The sequence below is a fragment of the Panthera pardus genome, unplaced genomic scaffold (genome assembly GCF_024362965.1).
Source record: "Panthera pardus isolate Hobbes unplaced genomic scaffold, ASM2436296v1 HiC_scaffold_11, whole genome shotgun sequence".
In the NCBI taxonomy this organism is placed as follows: domain Eukaryota; kingdom Metazoa; phylum Chordata; class Mammalia; order Carnivora; family Felidae; genus Panthera; species Panthera pardus.
In genome coordinates this window covers 105,530,674-105,552,813 of record NW_026526666.1, presented here as the reverse complement: position 1 = coordinate 105,552,813, position 22,140 = coordinate 105,530,674, and the positions used below count along the sequence as shown (strand labels likewise).

Here is a 22,140-nt window from a genome sequence, read left to right as displayed (position 1 = left end):
CGCCGCCGCCGCCGCGCTCTGAGGGCCGCCGCCACAGGCGCTCCCGCCGCCCCGGAAGCCGCGCGCGCGCAGGCGGGCGGGCGGGCCGCGGAGCCGGGCGCGGGCGGCGGGGTGGGCGCGGGCCGGGCCGGGGCGGCCGGCGGCGGGCGCGACGCGGCCGGCCAGCGCCGCCGGGACGAGCCGGGCGGGCGCCGCGCGGTGGGAGGAGCGGGGCGGCGGCGGCGGCGGCGGCGCGCCGCGCGAGGACGGCCCGGCGGGCCCCGCGCCCGCGCCCCCGCTCCTCCCGGGCCCCTCGGCCTCGGCCGCCGCGGCGATTCGCGCCTCGCGGCGCCGGCACCTGCCCGCGCGCCCCCCGCGAGCCCCGGGCCCGCGAGCGTTGGCGTTGGCGTTGGCGGCGCGCGCAGGGTCATGCCCCGCGCCTAGGGCCCGGGGGGCGCGCGGGGGGCGCGCGGGGGGCCCGGGCGGCGGCGGCGGCGGCGGCGGCGGGCGGGGCGCGGGGCGCGTGGATGTGGCGCCGGGCCCGGGCGCCGGCGGGCTCCAGCGGCGGGACCCCTTCGCCCCGCCCGCCTACCCCTTCGCGCCCCCGGGCGAGGCCGAGGCCGCGGCCGTGATCGGTCGGGAGCCGGCGGCGGCGGCGGCGGGGGGAGGGGGCCGGGGCAGGGGCCGGGGGCGCCGCCGGGGCGCCCGGGGCGGCGGCGGGGGCCGCGGGGGCCCGGGCGCGCGGGAGCGGGAGCGGCCCGGGGAGCCGGAGCGCACCATGGAGGCGGCGGCGGGCGGCCGCGGCGGTTTCCAGCCGCACCCGGGGCTGCAGAAGACGCTGGAGCAGTTCCACCTGAGCTCTATGAGCTCGCTGGGCGGCCCGGCCGCCTTCTCGGCGCGTTGGGCGCAGGAGGCCTACAAGAAGGAGAGCGCCAAGGAGGCAAGCGCGGCTGCGGTGCCGGCGCCGGTGCCCGCGGCCGCGGAGCCGCCGCCCGTGCTGCACCTGCCAGCCATCCAGCCGCCGCCGCCGGTGCTCCCCGGGCCTTTCTTCATGCCATCCGACCGTTCCACCGAGCGCTGCGAGACCGTGCTGGAGGGCGAGACCATCTCGTGCTTCGTGGTGGGCGGCGAGAAGCGCCTGTGCCTGCCGCAGATCCTCAACTCGGTGCTGCGCGACTTCTCGCTGCAGCAGATCAACTCGGTGTGCGACGAGCTGCACATCTATTGCTCGCGCTGCACGGCGGACCAGCTGGAGATCCTCAAAGTCATGGGCATCCTGCCCTTCTCGGCGCCCTCGTGCGGGCTCATCACCAAGACGGACGCCGAGCGCCTGTGCAACGCGCTGCTGTACGGCGGCGCCTACCCGCCGCCCTGCAAGAAGGAGCTGGCCGCCAGTCTGGCGCTGGGCCTGGAGCTCAGCGAGCGCAGCGTGCGTGTGTACCACGAGTGCTTCGGCAAGTGCAAGGGGCTGCTGGTGCCCGAGCTCTACAGCAGCCCGAGCGCCGCCTGCATCCAGTGCCTCGACTGCCGCCTCATGTACCCGCCGCACAAGTTCGTGGTGCACTCACACAAGGCGCTGGAGAACCGGACCTGCCACTGGGGCTTCGACTCGGCCAACTGGCGGGCCTACATCCTGCTGAGCCAGGACTACACGGGCAAGGAGGAGCAGGCGCGCCTCGGCCGCTGCCTGGACGACGTGAAGGAGAAGTTTGACTATGGCAACAAGTACAAGCGGCGGGTGCCCCGGGTGAGTGTCCCTGCCGGCCGAGGGAGGAGGCTGGGTGTGCTGGGCCCCAGGGCCCGGAAGCTGGGAGGGCCGGGGAAAGGCTGGGGGGCCGTCCCGGGGCCAGGCAGGGGCTCTGTCCCTGCAGGCCGGGACTTGTCTTAGGGTTTGTTTTTGAGGAAATTCAGGGTGGCGTCAGTGTCCCCATCGACGGCTGCGTAGGAAGGTCCTCCGGCTCGATCCCCATGATGAGCCGGCTTGCTAGGAGTTGGGGTGGGGGTGGGGGGTCCTAGTGTTCTGCGGCCTGGTGGGCACAGAAGCCATCGCTCAGATGGGCTGCGAAGGGCAGGCTTCGGGACTCAGACGCTCTTGTCCCGAGTCCTGGGAGGTTAGATGTGGGCTGAGCCCAGGCTGCAGCCTCAGGCCTGGGGCCTGCCTTGGGGCCCTGAGGAGGTGTCCAGACCGAGTGGGCTCCCAGGCTCGCAGACAGAGAGGGCTGCCTGCCCATGGACCGCAGCAGACAGAACTGGGCCAGGCAGCGCCTGTTTGTGCCTTGAAGTCTTGGGAGACAGAAACGAAGCCAGGTGTCCAGGCCGCGGTGGCAGGGGGCCGAGACACGGCGACTCCAGCTCTGTGCGTCTCTGTGGGCCTGCCAGGGTGTGAATCCTTGAGTCCCCCGTGTGGCGGCAAGGGCCACTCGGCCCTGGGCTTGGGGCCCTGGTCAGTGGGCACCTGGGGCCCTGAGTAGGAGTAGCTCGTGGCCTACGACGATCTGTTTTGGACACGCCTGGTTCCTTGTCTCCCTCTCTCTGAAACGCTGAAGGGCGGGGGAGGCCACTGGCTGAGGCTCTGTTGTCTGCCCGGCGGAGGATCTCTGATCCGGCCAGGCAGCTTCTGGGCCACTGGACGCCAGAACTGTTCATTGGGGTCCTCACCAGCTCTTCGTGGTGCCTTCCCCTCCCCAAGTATTTGTAACTTTTCTTTTAAATATCCAGGCTTATTAAACCGCACGCTCGGAATGCTGCACTGGCTTAGCTATTCTTAGGAGGCCTAATTAATTCAGCTATTGCATCAAACTTTTCTTTTTCTAAATCTGTGAATAGATGCTCCCGCCCGGTTTTCTCTGGGCGCCCCTCCAGCGCAGTGTCAGAGTCTCGGTGAGCAGAGGAGGGGCTGGGGATGTAGGGGCCTGTTTGCCTGTGCTTGGGGAGAGGGCTGCCGTGTGCGCGCGCACACGTGCACGAGCGTTCGGTGGCATTTCTGCCCTCAGCTATGCCGGTGCCCAGGTGGCAGCCGTCCGCTGACTGTAGGGCAGGGGTTGTGCACGAGGGATGCTTTGAGTCGGGGAGGATGCTGGCAGGAAAGGCCGGCCCGAGCCCTCGATTTCAGATGAGTCTGTGATGGGCGACGCGATAAGCACCCCGTGTGAACTGGGGGCTTTTCTGTTTGGGGCGCCCGCTCCTTCCACCGTCGCTGTGGCCTAGGGGAGTCCTGTGTGCAGGGCTGTGGTAGGTGCGGGCTGTAGCCGGTGGGTGAGGCCGTGGCAGGTCCCCCACCTCCAGAGCAGGTGGCAGAGGGCCTTGTCCGGCGGGGTGTGCCTGTGTTGGCGTCCAAGTTGTGGGGTGGGGGCTCGCCGGGGCTGGCCTTTGGTCACAGCTACAGTCCTGGTCCCGGGGTCCCTTGTAGCAGGCCCTGTGCTTCTGGGCGCGGCCGTCCCCAGGCTCGGGGAAGGCCCAGCCTGGGCTCCCGGGCCGGAGCGCTGCCTGGGGAGGAGGCAGGACTGTTTCCGGGCGCCACCGTCCGTGGAGCTGAGGCCAGACCCCGTTTCTGCTCTGGCCTTTTCAACAGATGACCAGCGCCCTGTCTCCTTCCGTGCTTTCCCCCATGCTGCTTTAAATTTTACGTACCGATTAAACGAAAATTTCCCAAGATGAGGAGGACGCGCTTATCGTAAGTGGGTGGGGTCTCCAGGTCAGTGTCAGCCCCCGCTGTCCTGTGTGGTGGTGGCCTGGGCGTCTGCCCACGAGCTCTCGTGCCGGCTCTGCCACCTCGTGGGGTGCTCTTCCTGCTGGCTTTTTCTGCCTGTCCTGTTCTTGGGGCTCTGCCTGCTGTCTTGGCTCTGTGACCACGCAGTTGGGAGTCCTGGGGTGTGTCGTTCTCTTTAAATCCCTTAGCAGAGCCATGTGCTCGTCTGTCTGCGTGCCGAGGGCACCACGTGAGGAGGAAGGTCTCGGCTTCAAGGAGGGATGGGACCCCCCAGCTGCCTAGACCCCACTTGCTATGGAAGGAGCTGCCTGGGAAGAGCCCCCCCCCCCCCCCGTGCCCCGCCTATCTGTGATCGCTCCTTCCGGTCGTCTCTGATGGCTTATTTGTGGAATATATTTTGATTTCTTCAATTACTTTATAGCTTAGTTTAGTATTTTTGACTTAGCAGGGATGAGGATAGCAGGGAACAAAGAATGTGCTAGAATTCCTCTCTGTAGGGGACATGACTCCCCTGGGGCCTTGGGTTCTGGTGAGGCAGTGGGAGCTGAGGCACGTTCCCGTGTTGTGGGGCTCGAGCCGCCCAGCTCTCCTGCCAGCCGGAGACTCGGCACCGTTCGCCCTCGGTGCCAGGAGGGCCACTGGTCTCTGGGGGTCTCGGAGACCCGCTCACCACCTTTGCCCACCCTGCTTTGCCTGTGGCTGTGGCCGTGGTGGGTTGTCTGTGGTTGCCCCAGTGTGGAAATGAGTGTGGGGTGGGGCTCCGACCTCGAACCTGGAAATCCTGTGAAGGAGGCCTGTCTGCGAGTGTGGGTTGGCAGGCCTCCTTAAGGATGCCCCCTCGCGTCACGGGGGCCTGCGGGAAGTGCTGTCGGCCGTGCTGGGGCCGTGGGGAGCCGTCTCCCAGCCTCTCCCCGCTCCCCCACCCACGGGGTGCTGCCCTGGGCGCCCTGTGGTAGGCTAGCCCAGCCGTGGGACCCCAGGGGATGGCTCCCACGTCCTCATTGCGTCTCTCCTGCTGCGTGACCTCGAGCCAGTTGGCCTAACCTGTGTGGGTCTCCGTTTTCTCGTGTATGAGATGGGGACCGTAGCAAGTGGTGACCGGTGATGTTTTATTTCTCTAGGGTGTTTAGGTGTCCGGTGGGGGTGGGACACGTCCTGTGTGGAAGAACACATGGCAAGGAGATGGGGACCGTGGTGCCCTTTCTACCCCTGCCCTCCTCTTCTGCCCGACTGGCTCTGTCCCTTCCTCTTGGGCTTGTCTGATGGTGTCTGCGCTGAATTGGTCTGGTTGTTTAGCAGCGTAGGTTGCTGTCACAGAGGAGGACGTGGGTGCTGCCGGCTCAGCTGCTGCTGGGGGCCTGGCCTCTTGGCCCGCAGGAGGCCTCCTCGCGGAGTAACCAGGGCCGACCGCGGGACGGGGCGCTGCCTCCCTGGGGCCCGGGCAGGGTTGGGGCTCCTCGGAGATGCTCTTTGTTCTTCCGGGGGTCCCGGTTCCCAGATCGGAGAGCCTGGCTTGTGCGGATCGTCCATCCGTCCTTCGGATCGCCAGGTTTTCAGAAGGGTCCTTTTGTAGCCTCGCCCTTGTCATGCGGCTCGTTGTGCTCCAGGGGCCTGCAGGCCGATGGCCCCTTGGTGTGTGGCGTGAGGGTCCGCGACTGCATGTGTCTGGATTCCTGACGTTGGGACAGGTTTTCTCGTGTCCCCTGCAACTTCTCCCTGGTCAGAGGGCAGGCTTCCTCAGAGCAGGGACCGGCCGGCAGCCCTGGGGATGCCGAGTCTTGTGGCCTGTCTTGGGGAGTGACTGCACCTCTTGGGTCCACAGGCCGGGAAGGGGGTCTTGGCCTGTGGACTCTCTCCCGGAGAGGTGTGTCTGGTCTTATTTGAGCTGATGTTATCATGGGAAGGAACAGTGTGAAGACGGTGCTGCCAGGCTGGAACAGACTCCGACCCGCGCGCTTCCTTGGGGCCCCCTCTTGAATGGGGTGCCGTCCTTTGGATGCCGTCTGCTGTGTGGGCAGAGACTTAGCGACGGAGTCGTCTCTTTGTCCACTTGCTTTGCTGTAGGTTTTTGTGGGGTTCCGTGGTGATTTCCTGGCTGCAGACGTGTGGTTGAGAAGGTGGGTGCCGGCTTAGGTGACGCCCTGGACGGCCCTTGGCCACCCCCTCCCACCCATGCGGAAGGACAGGGTGTGCCTGCCAGAGTGAAGGCTGGGGAGTCTTCTCCGGTGGGGGACGTGGCAGCTCAAACGAGCTCTGCTTCCCCCCCCCCCCCCCCCCCCCATGCCATGGAATTGGCCGTGCGGGAGCGAGGGGCTGCTGAATGGCTGGCCGGGTGCCTCAGCCCGTCTGAGTGAGCAGAGGCAGGTCTAGGTGGTTCTCCAGGTGTGGGCTGTCCGCCTGTCTGTCTGTCTGCCTGCCATCCTGCCAGTTTCCAGCTGGGCCAGGCCCCCTAGCTTCTGGGGTCTCCCCAGGGCAGCAGCTCGCCTGGGGCAGCGGGGTCATTGAGTGACCTTTGCCTCTGTCCCTGCTGTCTTACTGGGGTCCGTCCGTCCGTCCGTCAGCTGGGGCTATGAGAGTAGGGTCATTGACTCTTGGCGTCTCGGTTTCTCAACCTTCCCCGCAGCCGGTTTGTGTAATGTCTGTCTGAGGTGCCGGGTGAGGGCAGACAGGCCTGCGCTGGAGGAAGTCTGGGGGAGTGTGGCCGAGCCGCACCCCGCACCCCTGGCCGCCGGGGAGCCGGGGGGGGGGGGGCTGGGGGAGGCCGTGCTTCCGGGGCCGGCCCTGGCCGTCTGGCGGGAGGTGACCGCGGGAGGTGGCCCAGGCCGGCGGCCGGACTCTTCACGGCGGCCCCGGAGACTGTTACACAAGCACCAATAATGTGTCTCTTTCTAAGGATTGCGAAAGTCAGGGAGGATTTCTCCACTGGAGGAATTATGCAAGTTTCAACTGAAATGTTTTTAAAAAGTTTCTTTGTTTTGAGTCAAAATATAGAGGCTGAATTATTTCCTTAAGGTCCGTGAGAGCTGCAGGGGGAGGAGAAGGCCTCCGTTCTTGCCCCAGCCCTTGCCCTCCTGGCTCGCGGTCCCCTGGGGAAATGGGGAACCAGGCGGAGTTGGGACGGAGCCGGGGCGTGGCCTGGGGACCATGCCCATTGCTCCCCGCTTTCTGTTTATTGACCATCTCAGATGGGGGGAGGCGGATCAGAGTCGCAGTGAAGGGACAGGAAGTCATTTCCTGGGGGTGTGGGGTGGTGTGGGGCTGTGTGTGGCGGGCGGCCCCTCCCTGCAGGGCCTCGCGTGGTCTGAAGCGGGTTTCGGTTGGCGTTGGGTTAGAGCCACAAACGGTGTCCATGGGAATGAAGTGGCGTGGGTGGTAGGGACCTTGGGGGGGGGGGCGGCTACACATGTGGCCACCCTGTTGCACGTGTGAGCACGACCCAGGTCCCCGCCCTGCCTGACCTCTCAGAGGCTGCCCTGCACCCCCCCTCCCCCGCTGCCCTGCCCGGTAGCCCAGGTGCGGTTTGTGCAGGCAAACTTGGGTCACGCTCAGGAAGCCTCTAGCATGTTTGCAGGGCTGGCGTGGAGTAAACAGTAGCTCTTACGCTGCTCCTCTGTGAATCAAGAGTCCGATTCTAGGGGAGCCTTGCTTTCAGAGCAGTGAGGACGGGCTGGAGGCCCGTTTTGCTGCATGAGACTTACTGTTTTTCTGGGCAACATCACCGCAGAGGCTCGGCGAGGTGGAGTGGCCTTGCTGGTCACAGCATGGGAGCCCGGAGGGGGGCCTGGGGGTGGGGGTCCCTCCAGTTTTGGGACTCACCACCGCTTGTGTCAACTTGTTACTAAAATTAAGGACCCGGACCCTGGTGTGAAATGGAACTGGGATGGTTGGGGGACGGGAGAGATGTCTAGAAGAAGGACGAGAGTGGACGGGGCACCTGCTGGGGCAGAGATCCCTCTGGCCGCGTGTAGGTCTGCTGGTGACCGTGGTGCCCGGTACCTGCTGCGCGTGCCCCGGGCACTGCTCTGGTCGTTGCTGGAAATTCTCGTCCCTTGGGGTAATCCTCGTGTCTTTCGTGTGGGTGGAGGCAGATGGGAGGCTTCGGGAGGGGTCCTGGCAGAGCCCGGGAAACCCGTGAGATTGTCTGGGTGTTTGGCACCTGTGTCTCATCTGACTTTACTGCTGGGACTGGGGAGGCTGCAGAGAACACGACTTGGAGACTTCAGCTACAGGTCGCGATTCAGGAAGCGCCGGCGCCACGCTCGGGGCCACGCTCGGGGCCGCGCAGCCTGTGGTGGTCGGGCCTTCCGCTCCGTTCCCCGGGCCACCCCGCTGCGGTGGGCCTGGGATTTGTGTGTTTGTGGTTGTCAGCCTCGTGGAGGGGGCAGGTTGGTCACAGCTGGGTCCCCAGTTCCGGGCCCGGAGTAAATACTCCTTGAATGACTCACAGAGGCATGAAATCACTAGTTATCGAGAAACCTCGGCAGCTCTGCTCCTGACGGCGAGGAGAGAGGGAGGGAGTTTCTCGGGAGTAGAGTGGTGTCCCTCAGGCGTCGTTTGTCCTGGCCGTGTCGTGTGTCGTCAAGAAGGTGGCTCGCTCAGATCTGCGCGGGGGGGCTTCGAACCTGCTCTGACTCGGGTGCTTGGCTGTTGCCTGTTGAGCGAAGGTGTTCTCAGCTCTGGCGCCGGATGAGCCTGGCCGTGCTGCCCGCCTCGAGGGGGCTTCCGATGGCACGTTAGCTGGCTGCTTTGGAAGGAACATCTCTTGTTGGAAATAGGCTTCCCGGGGACCCGCTGGGGTGCTTGAGGTAGAGGGTCACCGCTGTGGCAGGTGGGGTGGCAGGGAGGAGAGGGGAGCCCGAGACGGTCAGCCGGGTCCCTGTGGTCTGAGGGCCCCAGGTGCCAGTGGGGCTCTCGTGTGGCCCTTGCCCCCTAACCGGACCCCGGAGCCCACGTGTGAGGGGGCAGGTAGGGGTGACAGTCCCATGATGGCGGCTCCACCGTGTGTCCCAGCTCCTGGGTCTGAACCTCTGGGATGGGGGTGGGGACAGTGCACGTGTTCTGGGGGCATCTGCTGGTGGCGGGTTGTCTGTCTCCCTGCCCCAGAGGCCGTCTGCTGTGTCCTCACGGGAAGCTACTTGCTTGTGACTTGGTGTCTGGGGACCTGCCTAGAGTCTGGGTCTGGGGCACGTTCTCCCCTGTGCCCTCCCCTTCTCCACCGGGGCGTGCGGCGTGTTGGGGGAGGAAGTGTGTTTTTGGCGGGGGGGGGGTGCTGAAGGTCTGTCCTGCTTCATACGCAGGACACGACCCCCGCGCTGCAGTGTCCCCACAGCCCGGGTGAGCACGGCCACCCCCGCCGGGCGCTCGGTGCCGGATGACCGGAGAGAACCTTTCATGGGGGCCAGGCCTGCCTTCCCTTGGGAGCAGAGCCAGCTTCTCGTGCCCTGTCTCCATCTGTCCCCTGTCAGCTGAGTGTTCTTTCGGTGACCCCAGCCCCCTGGTGAGACCTCTGTGTGTGGGGGGGGTGGCAGCGATGGGCGAGCCGGCTCCTGCGTGTGGCATTCGTGGCTCCCCCTCTGGCCCTCCTTCCACAGAGCCGTGGGTTGGGCACCACTTCAGTCCGTGGGGCCATCCCCGTGGATGCTTTTGTCTGCCTGACGTTCTCCGTCCAGACCTGCTCCCCGCTACACCGAGACCGTCAGGATGGGAGGTGACAGTGGCTCAGCTGTGGGGATGTGGACACTGGTCTGCGATCCTGATGTAGGCTCTGTGCTGAAAGTGACACAGAAACCCCTGTTGTTGTTTTTTTTTAAATTTTTTAACGTTTGTTTATTTTTGAGAGAGAGAGCGAGAGCAGGGGAGAGGCAGAGAGAGAGGGGAAGACGCGGAATTTGAAGCAGGCTCCAGCTGTCAGCACAGAGCCTGATGTGGGGCTTGAACTCGCAGACCACGAGATCATGACCCGAGCTGGAGTCAGATGCTTAACCGACTGAGCCACCCAGGCGCCCCCATAAGCCCCTGTTTGAAAGACCCACAGCCCTGTTGCCGGCCTGGGCCCTGTGGCGCCCCGTCTGGGTCCCTAAGCCGCCCTGGTCGGCTGAGATCCATGCGTCGCGCTGGTGCCGGGGCTGCCCTGGTCGGGCCCCTGCTCACAGGGAGCTCCCCTTCTCGAGGGGGGCGCTCTCAGCCTTGCGGTTCCTGCCGTGTGGCCCCTGGCCCCCACCGCAGAGCGAGGCCACGTGTGCCAGCCTGGGGCCTGTGCCTGTGTGTGGACGGTGAGCGCGGCCGTCCAGGCTCAGCCATCGCCACCGGTGAGGCAAGTGTGTTTCTCCAGTGGCCGGGCTGGTGCTCCCTGAGCACGTGGAGGACCCCGGATGGAAGGGGGCGGTCAAGTGCGCCACCGGGGAAGCCGGGAACCCTCTCCCCGGAGGGACAGGCAGGTGCGCTCGTCCCACGTGCTGGGAGCCTGCATGGGAGGTTGAGGCAGAGGTGCCGGGCGGGGGCGGCCAGGAGCAGCCCATGGTGGGATCTCCGGGCTGGCGACTCTGCCCCCTTCCCACCCCGGGCGGGGGGCCGGGGCCGCGGCCAGAGAGCGCTGCGGAGGTGAGGGTACCCCGGGCCTGGCGGGAAGTCCGTGCGGCCCCGGCGGGCGCGTGCGGGTGGTCCCGCCTTACCTGCTGCCTCCCTGCTTCCTGGCGTTACAACTGTGTTGCCCAAACCATTAAAAAAATGATGCTCCCGAGCTGAATGATATGCAAATGTAGTCAATTAAGCGAGGGGATTTTAATTAGCAGTTTAAGTTCATGTGTGAAGTGCCTTGCCTTAATTACTTGACAGTTTTGTTGTAAATTTGCTAAGTTTTTTTTGCAGAACTATCAAAACTGTGATTTTTTTTTTTTTTTAACATTCTTGTATGCAGTAAGTGTCGCCCAGCCTGCCTGACCTTAGTGGATTTTGTCTCATTTTAGGAAGCTCTTTCAGCTTTGAGAACAAGGTAGGCCCGCGGGTTGCCTCGGTGCGGCTCGGCGAGCGGGGACGTGTTCCGTGTTTGTGGAGCGCGGGCCGGCCGTGGTCTTGGGCTGGGGAAGCGAGCCCGGTCCTGGAGCGGAGGTCAGGGAGGGTCTTGACTGACGGGACCACAGAGGGCTGGGGGCTACAGGCCTGTGCCCTGAAGAGCTTTGAGGGGCCCGCACGGTGGGCCCGGGTCCCGTCGTCGCCACAGCACCCATCTCGGTCCCTGATGCCTGCTGGGGGCCCGGGGGGAGTTCTGGACTTTGAAGCTCCTTCCCAAATACGCAGGAGGAAGCCTCTCCTCCTGCACACCCCCCACGCCCCGAACCAGAGTGTGGTGTCCACCCCACGGGCTCAGCCGGGGCCGGCCTGGTGTCCCTTCGCTGCCTCCAGGCGAGCGTTCCGGCGTGGGAGCGGGTGGTCCTGTGGGGCTGGCGTTGGAGCCTCCTCCCCTTTACGGGAGAACGTGCCCTCACTGTTCTCCAGAGGGTCTGGGGTCACGGAGGGTCCCTCTGTGGACTCCCCTGCACCCCTAGACTTAATTGCCTGGTGGAGCTTGGCGCCTCTCGTGTAGTTAGACGTTTTATTTTCTCACTTAAACGTTTTTATTTGAATCGTGATTGCTTTGGTGGATCTGTTTTCTCAGTCTCTGCGACAAAGGCTTGTGTCCTGGTTCTCTGGGTGATCCCTGGGGGGCCGAGGACCACGACGGGGACCCAGCAGGGCGGCCCCACAGGGTGGCCTGCCGTCCCCGTGGCTCCAGGCTTTTGGAACCTTGGCCAGCGTCAGCCTCCTCAACAGGTGTGAGGGGCCGGGGGCCCGTGGAGGGGGTGCAGGTGGCACCGGGGAGCTGGGCCAGGGGGTGGCAGGAGCTCGGTGGCCGCTCTGCGTGCCTGGGCCTCTGCCGCTGTTGGTTACGCTTCACTGGCCTCGTGGGACAGAAATCCAGGAAGGCGGTGCCGGGCAGGGCTGCCCCGATCCCTTCCTGTCACTCCCGGCGCCGAGATGGTGGGCGCGCGCCATCTGATGCAGGGCCCGGGAGGGGTGCGTCCCTTCCAGCGCCATCGGGGCGCGTCTGGGGATACGGATACGGAAACGGAAACGCACAGTTAGGGTGGGAGGTTGCCCGCTGACACCTGGGTGGCGAGGCTAGTGAGTGTGGCCCACACGCCCGGCCCAGCACTTCCCAGTGTCTCACTCGTTTGGTTTCCTCCGACTTCTCCCCCTTTTTTTTGCACGGGGCGGTGCTGATTTCGTAGTTCAGCACTTCATCTCCTAACGTGTCCAGAGTCCGCACGGGTCACAGCCGTGGCGCCGTCAGCGTAGCTGACAGTAACGAAGGGATCTCCTTCCTGCCAGAGGCGCCCAGCCCGCACTCGGGTCCCTGCTGTCTCAGAAGTGGCTCTTCCGCGCTTGCTTTGCAGGGTCCAGGGCCACCGTTGCTCATGACTGAGGGGCCTTCTGCGCGTGCCTGCTGCGTGCACACGTGTGCGTGTGCCTGCCTCTGTGCACGTGTGTAAGGCCACATATTTCCAAGTATTCTGTGGTATCGAGGGTTCCGGCATTTATTTAGCTGCGTTTTTGTTACGAGTGAGGCTTCAGGGAGCGTCTTGCCGCAAACGCTTCCCGGAAGCCTCCGAGCACCAGCGTAGATGCGGGAACGTCATCTCAGACCGGCTGCGCCCCCCGCGTCCCCCCGCGGGTTAAGAGGTACACTCTGTCTGCTCTGCTCTTCTGTTTCATTGCGACCCCCAGGGGACTCCATCCTGAACGTCCTGTGTGTGCGCCTGTGTCCCCGTGGAGCCGGCGTGGCCCCGTCACTGGCGCCTGTCTGCACAGGCCCTCGCCCGGGGGCTCCGGTCACTCGCTTGCCGCCTCGTTGCCGTGTGGCTTTGCCGCTTGAGCACATCGGCCTGTCCTCACTCTTGGGGCGGATGGTCTGGCTTCCCACGTGGATGACTTTGAACAGGAGTCGCGGATCGTCGCCGGCCCGTGTGCGCGTGCCTGGGACCTGGGCCCCGAGTGACGTGGCCGAGCCGGAGGGCACCTAGATCGTGCTGGGCTGTCCTCTGAAGTGGCTCTCCCGTCCCCCTGCGGGGGGGGGGGGGGGGGGAGGGAGGGGCCCCCGTGTCCTGTGCTGGCCGAGGTCAGTCCTCTCTGACCGTGTGTCTCCTTGGGCACGTGTGAGGTCAGGTGGGGGGGCTTCTTGTGGAAGATTCGGCAGATCAAAGGGGGCACCCGCTGGTGTTACTTACACACACACAACATGCACATCTGTATCTCCTGTGCCTCCTAGATCTCGACTGAGGGGTGACCGCTCCGTGCTCTGACGCCAGGAGACCTGGGGCCCCTGAGAGGGTTCTCGATTTTACACATTCCTGAAACTCGTTCTGTACATGGCTTGCCAGTTTGTTACACGCCCAGAGAATTAAGAAGGTTCCTTTGCTCTTACAACCTTTGGTGGCTGTCATTCGGGATAACTTTGTTAATTTGAACGGTGAAAATCTCATTTTTTAACTTCTTTCTACTGGCATTGGCCATTTTGTTATTGTTCGTGTTTTTGTAATTAGCCTCGTGCATTTGCTTTGTTGTGGTAAAATATAGCTATCGTAAAACTTGCTGTTCTAGCCTTTTTTTTTTTGAGAGAGCATGTGGTGGGAGCTGGGTGGGGCAGGGGGTGAGGGGGAGAGAGAGAGAGAAAGAGAAAGAGAGACAATGAATCCCTATAGGCTCCACGCTGAGCCCTACTCGGGGCTCGATCCCACGAACTGTGAGATCATGACCTGAGCCAGAATCAAGAGTGGGACGCTTAACTGACTGAGCCACCCAAGCGCCCTAAACTGGGTTGTTCTCTAATTGAGTTTTGAAAGTTCTTTACATAACTTAGGTATGTTCTTCACCCAATGTAATTTGCTAATGTTTTCTGCTAATCTGTGACTGACTTTTTCATTCTCTGAACAGTGTCTTTAGGAGAGCAGGTATTTTTAGTTTTGATGAAGTCCAAGTTACAATTTTTATTTTATTTTTATTTGTCTCTATATATATACTTGCTGTTTGTTTATTTTGCGAGAGAAAGAGAGGGAGAGAACGAGCAGGGGAGGGGCAGAGAGAGAAGGGGGACAGAGGATCAGAAGCGGGCTCCGAGCTGAGGGCACAGAGTCTGATGTGGGGCTCGGGCCCACGAACGGTGAGATCGTGACCTGAGCCGAAGTTGGATGCTCAATCAGCTGAGCCACCCACGCACCCCAGTGTTTTTAATTTTTTGAGAAACGGCCGCACTTTCCTACAGTGGCTGCACCGTCGTGCGTTCCTACCACCAGGTGCACGAGGGGTGCGTTTCTCCCGCATGCTTGCTGAGGATCCGTGTTTGTTTTGTGTTTTCTGTGGTTTGGATAAGGCAGCCACCCTGATGGGCGCAGGCGGGTGGTCGGTCGTCGCGACCCCGGTCTGCACGTCCCCGCGGTGGGTGAGGTGAGCGACCCGTGTGCTTCTTGGCCGTGCGCTCGCCTTCTGTGGAGAAATGCCTGTTCAAGTCCTTTGCCCCTTTTTGAGTCGAGCTGTTCTGTTTTATTCATTGGTGGGAGTTCTTGATGTATTCTGGATGTGAGTCCCGTCCGTTGTGGTAAGTGACGGTCCGGTGTCATGTCTCTGGTACGTATTGGGGCCTGCGATCCTCCGTTGGCGTCAGAGGCAGGAGCCTGTCTGTGCAGGAGACCCTCCGCGCCACCCAGGCAAGGGCAGGGACTGGGGTGAGGGGCTCTGGGTGTTTGGGGGGGCAAGTCTCATGGTGCGAGCACAGTGGCAGGTGGACCTGAATGTGGATGTCATCTTATTTTTGATTTTGTTTTTTAAAAGATTTCATTTTACTTCATTTATTTAAAAAAACCTTTTTTTTAATGTTTGTTTATTTTTGGGACAGAGACAGAGCATGGATGGGGGAGGGGCAGAGAGAGAGGGAGACACAGAATCCGAAGCAGGCTCCAGGCTCCGAGCGGTCAGCACAGAGCCCGACGTGGGGCTCGAACTCACGAACCGCGAGATGGTGGCCTGAGCTGAAGTCGGATGCTTCACCGACGGAGCCACCCAGGCGCCCCAAAGATTTTATTTTTAAGTGATCTCTACACCCAATGTGGGGCTCGAACTCACAACCCCGAGATCAAAAGTTGCGTGCCCCACCGACTGGGCCAGCCAGGTGCCCCGTGGAGGTCATTCTGCTGTGGAGTGCCTACCGTGGGTGCGGCCTGTGGCAGCCGGGAAGGGGTCAGTCCCCCCTCGAAATCCATTGTGTCCGCAGCTCACACCCCTCTCGTGTGGACTTTTAGGTGCAGGCCTATTCTCAGCCATAGTTTGCACTAGTTTGCTTCTGTCGGTTCCAGGAGGCTAGTAGGGGTGACAGGTGGCCTGGGGGGTGCCGGTCCTCCAGACGGGCCAGATGCGGTTGTGTTGCGGCACCTTGTGCGGGAGGCGAGTGTGTGTAAGTGACCACGGCCTTGAGGCTGAAGGGGGCGGCCTTGTCCTTTCTGCAGAGCCCTGGAGGGCCTGGCTTCCTGGCTCTTTGGGTCATGGGGTGGCCCCTGGGGCCTGGAAGGTTGCCTTGGCCAGGACATGTGGCAGCCACGCTGCCTGTGCCCGTCCCTGGGGCTGCCCTGACCGAGCCAGGGACTCCGCTGCCAGCAACCATTTCCGTGACTTGGTTTCCAGATGCCCCTTGACCCTTGGCCTCTGGGGTCAGGTGCAGGCTTGGATCCGAGAGCAGATTCCTGGTCCAGGTGACAGCTCTTCCTTTTCGTCGGGCTCTTCTTAGCTGTGGACTATTAACGAGGGCAGGGGTGCTCTGGGAAGGAGGCTCCTCAGTGTTTGTTTGGCAGATCCTCCTGGGGTTCCCATCTGCCAGGCGCTGGTCGGAGGAAGGCCTGGCCGTGGGAGCCTGGGCAGGGGCCCCGCGTCCAGCCTCAGGAAGGGTGGCTCTTTGGGTTTGGGTTGAAGGGGGAAAGTTGAAAATCTCTTAGGGGCCACTTGTCTGCTGCCCACAGCGAGGCGAAGGTCACTGTCCCTTTTTTTTTTTTTTTTAATTTTTTTTTTAACGTTCATTTATTTTTGAGACAGAGACAGAGCATGAACAGGGGAGGGGCAGAGAGAGAGGGAGACACAGAATCCGAAACTGGCTCCAGGCTCCGAGCTGTCAGCACAGAGCCCGACGCGGGGCTCGAACTCACGGACCGCGAGATCGTGACCTGAGCCGAAGTCGGCCGCTTAACCGACTGAGCCACCCAGGCGCTCCCCCATTTTTTTTTTTTTTTTTAAAGTTTGTTTATTTTTGAGAGAAAGCACGAGCAGGAAGGGGCAGAGAGAGAGGAAGACACAGAAGCTGAAGCATCTCCAGGCTCTGAGCTGTCGGCAGAGAGCCTCATGTGGGGCTTGGACTCAAGAGCCATGAGATCGTGACCTGAGCTGAAGTCGGACACTTAACCGATCGAGCCCCCCAGGTGCCCCAGAGGTCACTATCCTTGACAGTGTCCTTGAGTCTGATTTTCAGCGTCCTTTTCTCCTTCCCTCATCTCTGGATGAGGAGTAGTCACCGCAGCTATTTCCGGTCAAGTAGGAGTTTCTAGAAGTTTCGACAGAAACGGCAGAGCTCCCTGGGCGTCTCCTGGGCCCAGGTCCCGGCCAGGCCCCTTCCTCACCCTGGGATCCCGGGCCGTGCCGCTTCGCTGGGCCTCGGTGTCCCCTTCTGGAGCACGTGCTGAAGCGCCGTGCCGCGCGGATCTGAACCTCCCAGTACTCGCAGCGCCCTTTCTTCCCAAAGCCGGGGCGTCTGACACGGGAGGCGGCCGGGAGCCCGTCGGGGCCACGTGGCACGCAGAGGCTGGTGCAGCGGCTCCCCCCCCAGCCAGCTGAGCTGGTGGGATGGACGTCAGCAGGTGCTGTGAGCAGAAAGCACAGGCTGCGCCAGGCAGTGGAGGCTCCCTGTGCCCGCGCTGGGTGTGTCCGCGTACCGGGACCTGTGCCGTCCATTGTTGGCACCGCCCCCCTCCCTGCGTTGGCGCCTCCCCTTCCCAGACTGCAAGTCTCAGCCACCTTACGAGGGGCGGCGTCCACGGTGGGGCGCACGATGGAGCGTCCGACCCGGGCCTCTGCGTGTCAAGTCTGCACGGCCCCTGACTCACCCGCTGGGATGTCGGGAGCCCCCACTGTCCTGGGAGCCAGCAGTGGGAAACTCCTTATCCACAGCCTTGATCTGAATGGGGTAAAATGGACCCCAGAGCGATTCTTTTTTCTTTTTTTTAAGTAGCCCAACTTGGGGCTTGAACTTGTGACGACCCCCAGACCAAGAGTCGCATCTGCCATCGACTGAGCCAGTCGGGTGCCCCGACCCCAGAGTGCCTCTTATCTGGAAAGATGAGGTTTCCCAGAAAGTGAAAACAAGGCAGTGGGTAGAGAAGCAGCTTAGAGACCGTGGTTCCCTGTCCTGCTCACGTTGGGTGGACAGCCGGCGACACCGGCCCATGGACCTGACTTTTACAGCTGTCCTGCACCTTGGCCGGCGGCTGGGCCTTGGGGCTGCGGTTCTGTGCTCGGCAGTCCTGGCTGGATCAGAGGCGTTTCTTTCCATCTCCTGCTGCCTGTGTGTCCAGGTCCACGTGCTCGTCGGGTTCCTGGATCGTTGTCCCAGAGAACGGAATTGGAATTTGAGATCAGGTATCATAACCAGGGTTTGTTACAGTCCTGGAAATTGGGGGTTTTCAGAGTTAGGGGTCATGTGGCTGTTTCGTTTCCGACACACTCGGCTTCGCGTTGAGAAAAACCACTAAACGGGCTTAACTATCGAGGGAGTTGATCGTCCTGCACCAACCATGGCTCAAACGTGGTACCTGCCGGGCCGTCCCGAGAGCACCGGGCGTGCGGTCTTGGCACGTGTGCTTGTGTTCCCGCGTGTCCCCCTGCTGCGGGTGGCTGATGACGGAGTGGAAATCTGCCCATCTGTAGGCCTGCCGCCTCGCCTTGGCTTGGGACTTTTCATTTTGGAAAATCTTTCAGCCTCTGGTGGAGTTGTGAGAGCAGCCCTCACCGAGGCTCATCACCGTCGACACCTCGCCGCGTGGGCGCACCTCTCTTTTGAGAGTGCGTCCTCGGTGCACGTTTCCTGACCGTGAGGACGTTCTGCTGTTGGCACGGCTTGGTGACCGCCAGGGTGCAGCCTGCGGCCGGGGTGTCTTTGTCCCCGAGCCTCTTTGGGGTTCATACCTTTTTCATACCCCGAGCCTCTTTGGGGTCCTTCACGACGACGGTGCACAGGGGGCACGGGGCGTCCTGTGGATCGTGCCTCCGGTCCGCCCGCCTGGCGGAGGTGGCGGGGGCAGCCCGCGGTGGAGGCGGGGGCCGCGTGCGGCTTGTGGATTCCTGCACCCGCCACTCGGCAGGGAGCCAGGTCGGCACAGATGGAGGCCTGTCCCTGGATGTGGACACGTCCTTCCAGCCGGAGCCCTGCTGAGTGTGGGGTTGGGTCACAACAGGGCACATGTTGACGGCCGAGTATTTTTCTGCACGTGAACGTTGGCCTTTTTTCCGCGTCTCTGTCGTAGGTCATTTATAGAAACTGAGCCGCTTCCTTCCGTTCCGCGGTTTTCCCCGGCTCCTGGCTCTGCAGGCCTCCCACGAGGCTGCGTCTGCTGACACTTCACCGTCCCTTGCCTGTGTCTCTGCCGGCGGTGCCCGGAAAGGCTGGGGCACGTGGGCACTCCTGCTCTTCCTTGCTCAGAATGTTCTCCTGGGCTGGCACCCTGTGCCGGGAGGCTTCCCCGGAGGCCAGTATGGCCAGTGGGGTCAGGAGGGACAAGAAACCAGGGCCGGGTGGTGGCATCCTTCAGGTGCCGGTTGCTGTGGCTTGGGTTGCGGTGGGAGCACGGCAACTGTCGTTTTTGTTTCCAGTCTTAAAACAAGTCTTAACCTCGAATTTCTGGAAGTTCCGCGAAGTCAAAAAGGCAAAGGTCCGGTGCCGTTCAGCTGGCCCGAGAAGGATGAGCGTGCTTTGAGAGCAGGGATCGCTGCCCTAGCGTCAGGGGTGTCCGGGCTCTCGTCGGGGAGCAGCCTGCGCCCCCGCCTCCTGGTGTCCAGTCCTTTCTGGAGGAGGCGGTGTTCGTACCGTGGTTTTTCACGCTCCCTTTGTTTGTGGCCCAGGGGCCGGGCTTTCTGACGGGACGAGGCGGTCGTGAGCCTGGGTCTGTCACACGAGCACTTCGAGGAGACGGTGTATAAACCTGAGTTGCTCCAAACCCTCCCTCGCACGCCCCGTCCCCGAGGCTTTGGCCTCTGCCGGGGTCTCGTTTCTGTCCCTGAACACAGGTTCCCACCACGCGTGTATTTATTAATAAATGCCTGCATGCCCCACGGCCCAGCAGCAGGAGGCAGGGGCAGGAACGGGCCTTTTTGGGGGAATGAGGGCACAGGAGCAGCTGGGGCCGTGTGGCGGGGGCCGTGTACCGGTTGTCTGCAAGGGCCTGGCGGGGGGGCATGTGGGAGTGGGCGGCGGGTCCCCCAGCGGGACCCGATGCTGTCCGCCGACGCCCCCCTGCCCCGTCTCCGCCCGGCTGTCAGGGTCCGCGGCCCGTGTTGAACGGAGGCCTTCGTCCCGGTGCTGCCGGGGCCGCCTCGGAGCCCACGCTTCAGCGGGAAGGAGCCCACAGCTGCCGGGTGGCAGTTAGGGGGCTGGAGGGGCGAGTGCCCTGCCGGCCAAGGCCTCGGCCAGGGTTAGTGCCAGTGGCCCCTGGACGCCGGGGGCCAGAGTAGACGTCACGGTCAGAGTGCCTACGGACTCACCTGTGAGTCACGCCCACCCTGCCCGTCGACTTCGAGGCCTGCTCTGACTGCGGAATCCCTGCAGGCCGACGCGCACCCGCCACGGGCTGGCGTCTTGTTGGTGTGGCCTCGCCCTCACGCCTGCTGGAGTTCACCCCGCTGTTCGGCGGTCCCGGAGGGGCCTCTCCCGGGGGTGCCGAGAGCGAAGACGACCGGCCCCCTCTTTGGGCCCTGGGAGACCCTGGCTGCGACAGAGGAGACAAGGGCTACCCCGCACGGCCTTGGGGCTGCGGTCCTGCAGTGCTGGAAGGGCCTTCGTGGGCCCGGAGCTGTCCTGAGCTGTGCTGGCCGTTCTTGTTTCCGACGCCCTGGGCGCATTCCTGAGTGGTCTCTAGGTGTGTCCAGGGGGACGGCTGTTTCTCTGGGTCTTTTGGCTCCTGCTTGTTTGTCTCCAGGTGATTCTGAAGTCCAGATTAGGTAGCCTCCCTGGACGTGCCTGCTTGGAAGACTGGCAGGCTGGGCCTTTGCACCCCCGCCCCCCGCTGCATCGCACCGGCGCTGTCCCCTGCCCAGTCCTTCTGCCCTGACACGGCCTCGGTGAGCCCGGTGATGGGGAGTTAGGACAGGTGTTGGTGCTGAGGGAGAGGCTGCCCCAGGCCCTCCTGCTTCACCCTGGTGCACCTCCTGCGTCATGGGTGCTTGGGGGATCCCTGCCCCGCTGTGGCCCATCATGTCACCTCCCTGTCCCTTGAGTAGCCCTGCAGTGATGCTGCTTCACCCAAGAATGACCAGACGGAAAGCTCAAGACCCCATTTAGATCTTTATTTGTCTACTGTTCATTTTAAAGTACTTGACGCTCAGTCTGGACATGTTGAGAATGCACCCGCTGGCTGAGGGACTGTCCTTTTGATGTGCCTGGCCATCGTGGCCACCTCTGGGGTGGGCCGGGTGGACCAGGGGGTGGGAGCACCCTTGGAATCTTCTGTTTGCTGCCCACACAGCGACGGCAGCTCTCCTTCCTCCAGATGCCTATTCCCCTCCGTGGGCACTGGGAGCCCGTGGCCCCGCACCGCCCAGAGTGGCCCGCTTGGTTGAGTGACAGAGTCTCAGGTGGTGCCCCTGCTTCCCGCGCTGCCGCCTCCTGGATGCTCTCTCCTCCTTTTGTGGCTGCTTAAGGGGTCGGTGGACGAGGTCTGCATCTACAGGGCAAATGGCACAAACCGGGCATCCCCCGTCCTGTCCTCTCCACTTGGCCTTGGGCAGCGACTTCCTGTTGTTCAGGCTTTGTCCTGTCGACCTCCTGTTTGTGTCACCTGCGCCGCTGCCTCCCCAGTCCCGCCTCAGCTGCTCGCCCCTGCAGCCTGCGCCCAGACCCGCCGCGTCGTGTCTCACGTTTGAGGACTCCGTCCTTTCGCTCCCTTTAATAGCTCTGCGGTCACGTTCACCCCGATCTGGCATCCGACTCCTGACCTCACCCGCCATCTGCCCCGCCCTGGGGCCCTTGTGCCGCCCTCACTTCCTCTCTGCTCCGGGCCCTGCAGTTGGTGGCCTCCGTTTCCTGCTCGCTGGCCTGCTGTTGCCACTGGCCTTGGCCCACCTGGGAGGCCGGGCCAGTGCCGCACACGGTGCGTGGCCCACCTCTGCCTTCCTCTGGAGCCCGGGGCCTGGAGGGTGGCCGCGTGGGGCCTGGCCCGCCGTCTGGTGTGCGCGCTGGTCCCGGTTGGGGCTTGAGCTGGTGGTGTTTCTGGGTGGTTGGTTCTGTGTCCCTTTCCTCTGGAGGCTTCCATGGCCTTGGTCCTCACTGCTCTGTCTCTGTTACTTTCCAGGGCTTTCCTCAGCTTTATTGCCTAACTCTGTGTTCTTGTCTACTTTCGGGCTTTGTGATTTCATTTGTAATTTCTAAGATGTCCTTTTCTGGTTCTTTGTTCCTTTTGTGAAAACTTTTACCTGTCCTTGTGTTGTGGCTGTGTCCTCTTGTCTCCTGTCCCCAGGGACGTTGACAGGTTTCTCTGAAATCCCGTTTTTGCCTTGTTTCTGAGCTCCACTCTCCCTGCCTTGGCGATGCCTGACCGTCGGGCCCGGCAGGGTGGCAGCACGCCCTTGGCCGTGGGGCCGGCGGCCTGCTCCTCATGCGGACTTGCAGACCGGTCCCTGACTTTGCTCCCTTCAGACCTCCTCTCCGCCCCCGGGCCAGCGGACCCGGTGCTTTTCCTGGCGGTGCCCAGGGGTCTTTCCCAGAGCCTTGGGCCCTTGCCCCCTCCTCCCCGCCCCTCCTGTCGTCACATGTGCTCAGGGTCAGGACCGCTCCTCCTTCATTGGACGGGAGGGGTTTGCGCGACTTTTTTATTTTTAAGAATTTATTTTTAAGCAGATGTACACCGTGGGGCTCAAACTCCCAACCCAAGATCAAGAGTCCCATGCTCCACTGACAGAACCAGCCAGGCGTCCCGTGGCGATTAAAAAAAATTTTTTTTTATTTTGAATTTAAAAGATTTTTTTAATGTTTATTTTTGAGAGAGACAGAGCATAAGCGGGGAAGGGGCAGAGAGACAGGGAGACAGAATCCGAAGCAGGCTCCAGAGAGCGCAGAGCCCAGCGCGGGGCTCGAGCTCACAGACCGTGAGATATCACGACCTGAGCTGAAGTCC

At 62.7% G+C, this 22,140-nt stretch overlaps 1 protein-coding gene across 1 annotated transcript in view; it reads left to right on the top strand.

Moving 5' to 3' along the window:
- The first annotated feature begins 719 nt into the window (after positions 1-719).
- The window catches only part of SKI (SKI proto-oncogene), a 66,919-nt gene continuing 45,498 nt past the window's right edge, over positions 720-22,140 (top strand). The window contains 1 exon segment of the mRNA XM_019461130.2: positions 720-1,726. Coding sequence (XP_019316675.2) covers positions 758-1,726 — 969 coding nt within the window. The 5' untranslated portion in view covers positions 720-757.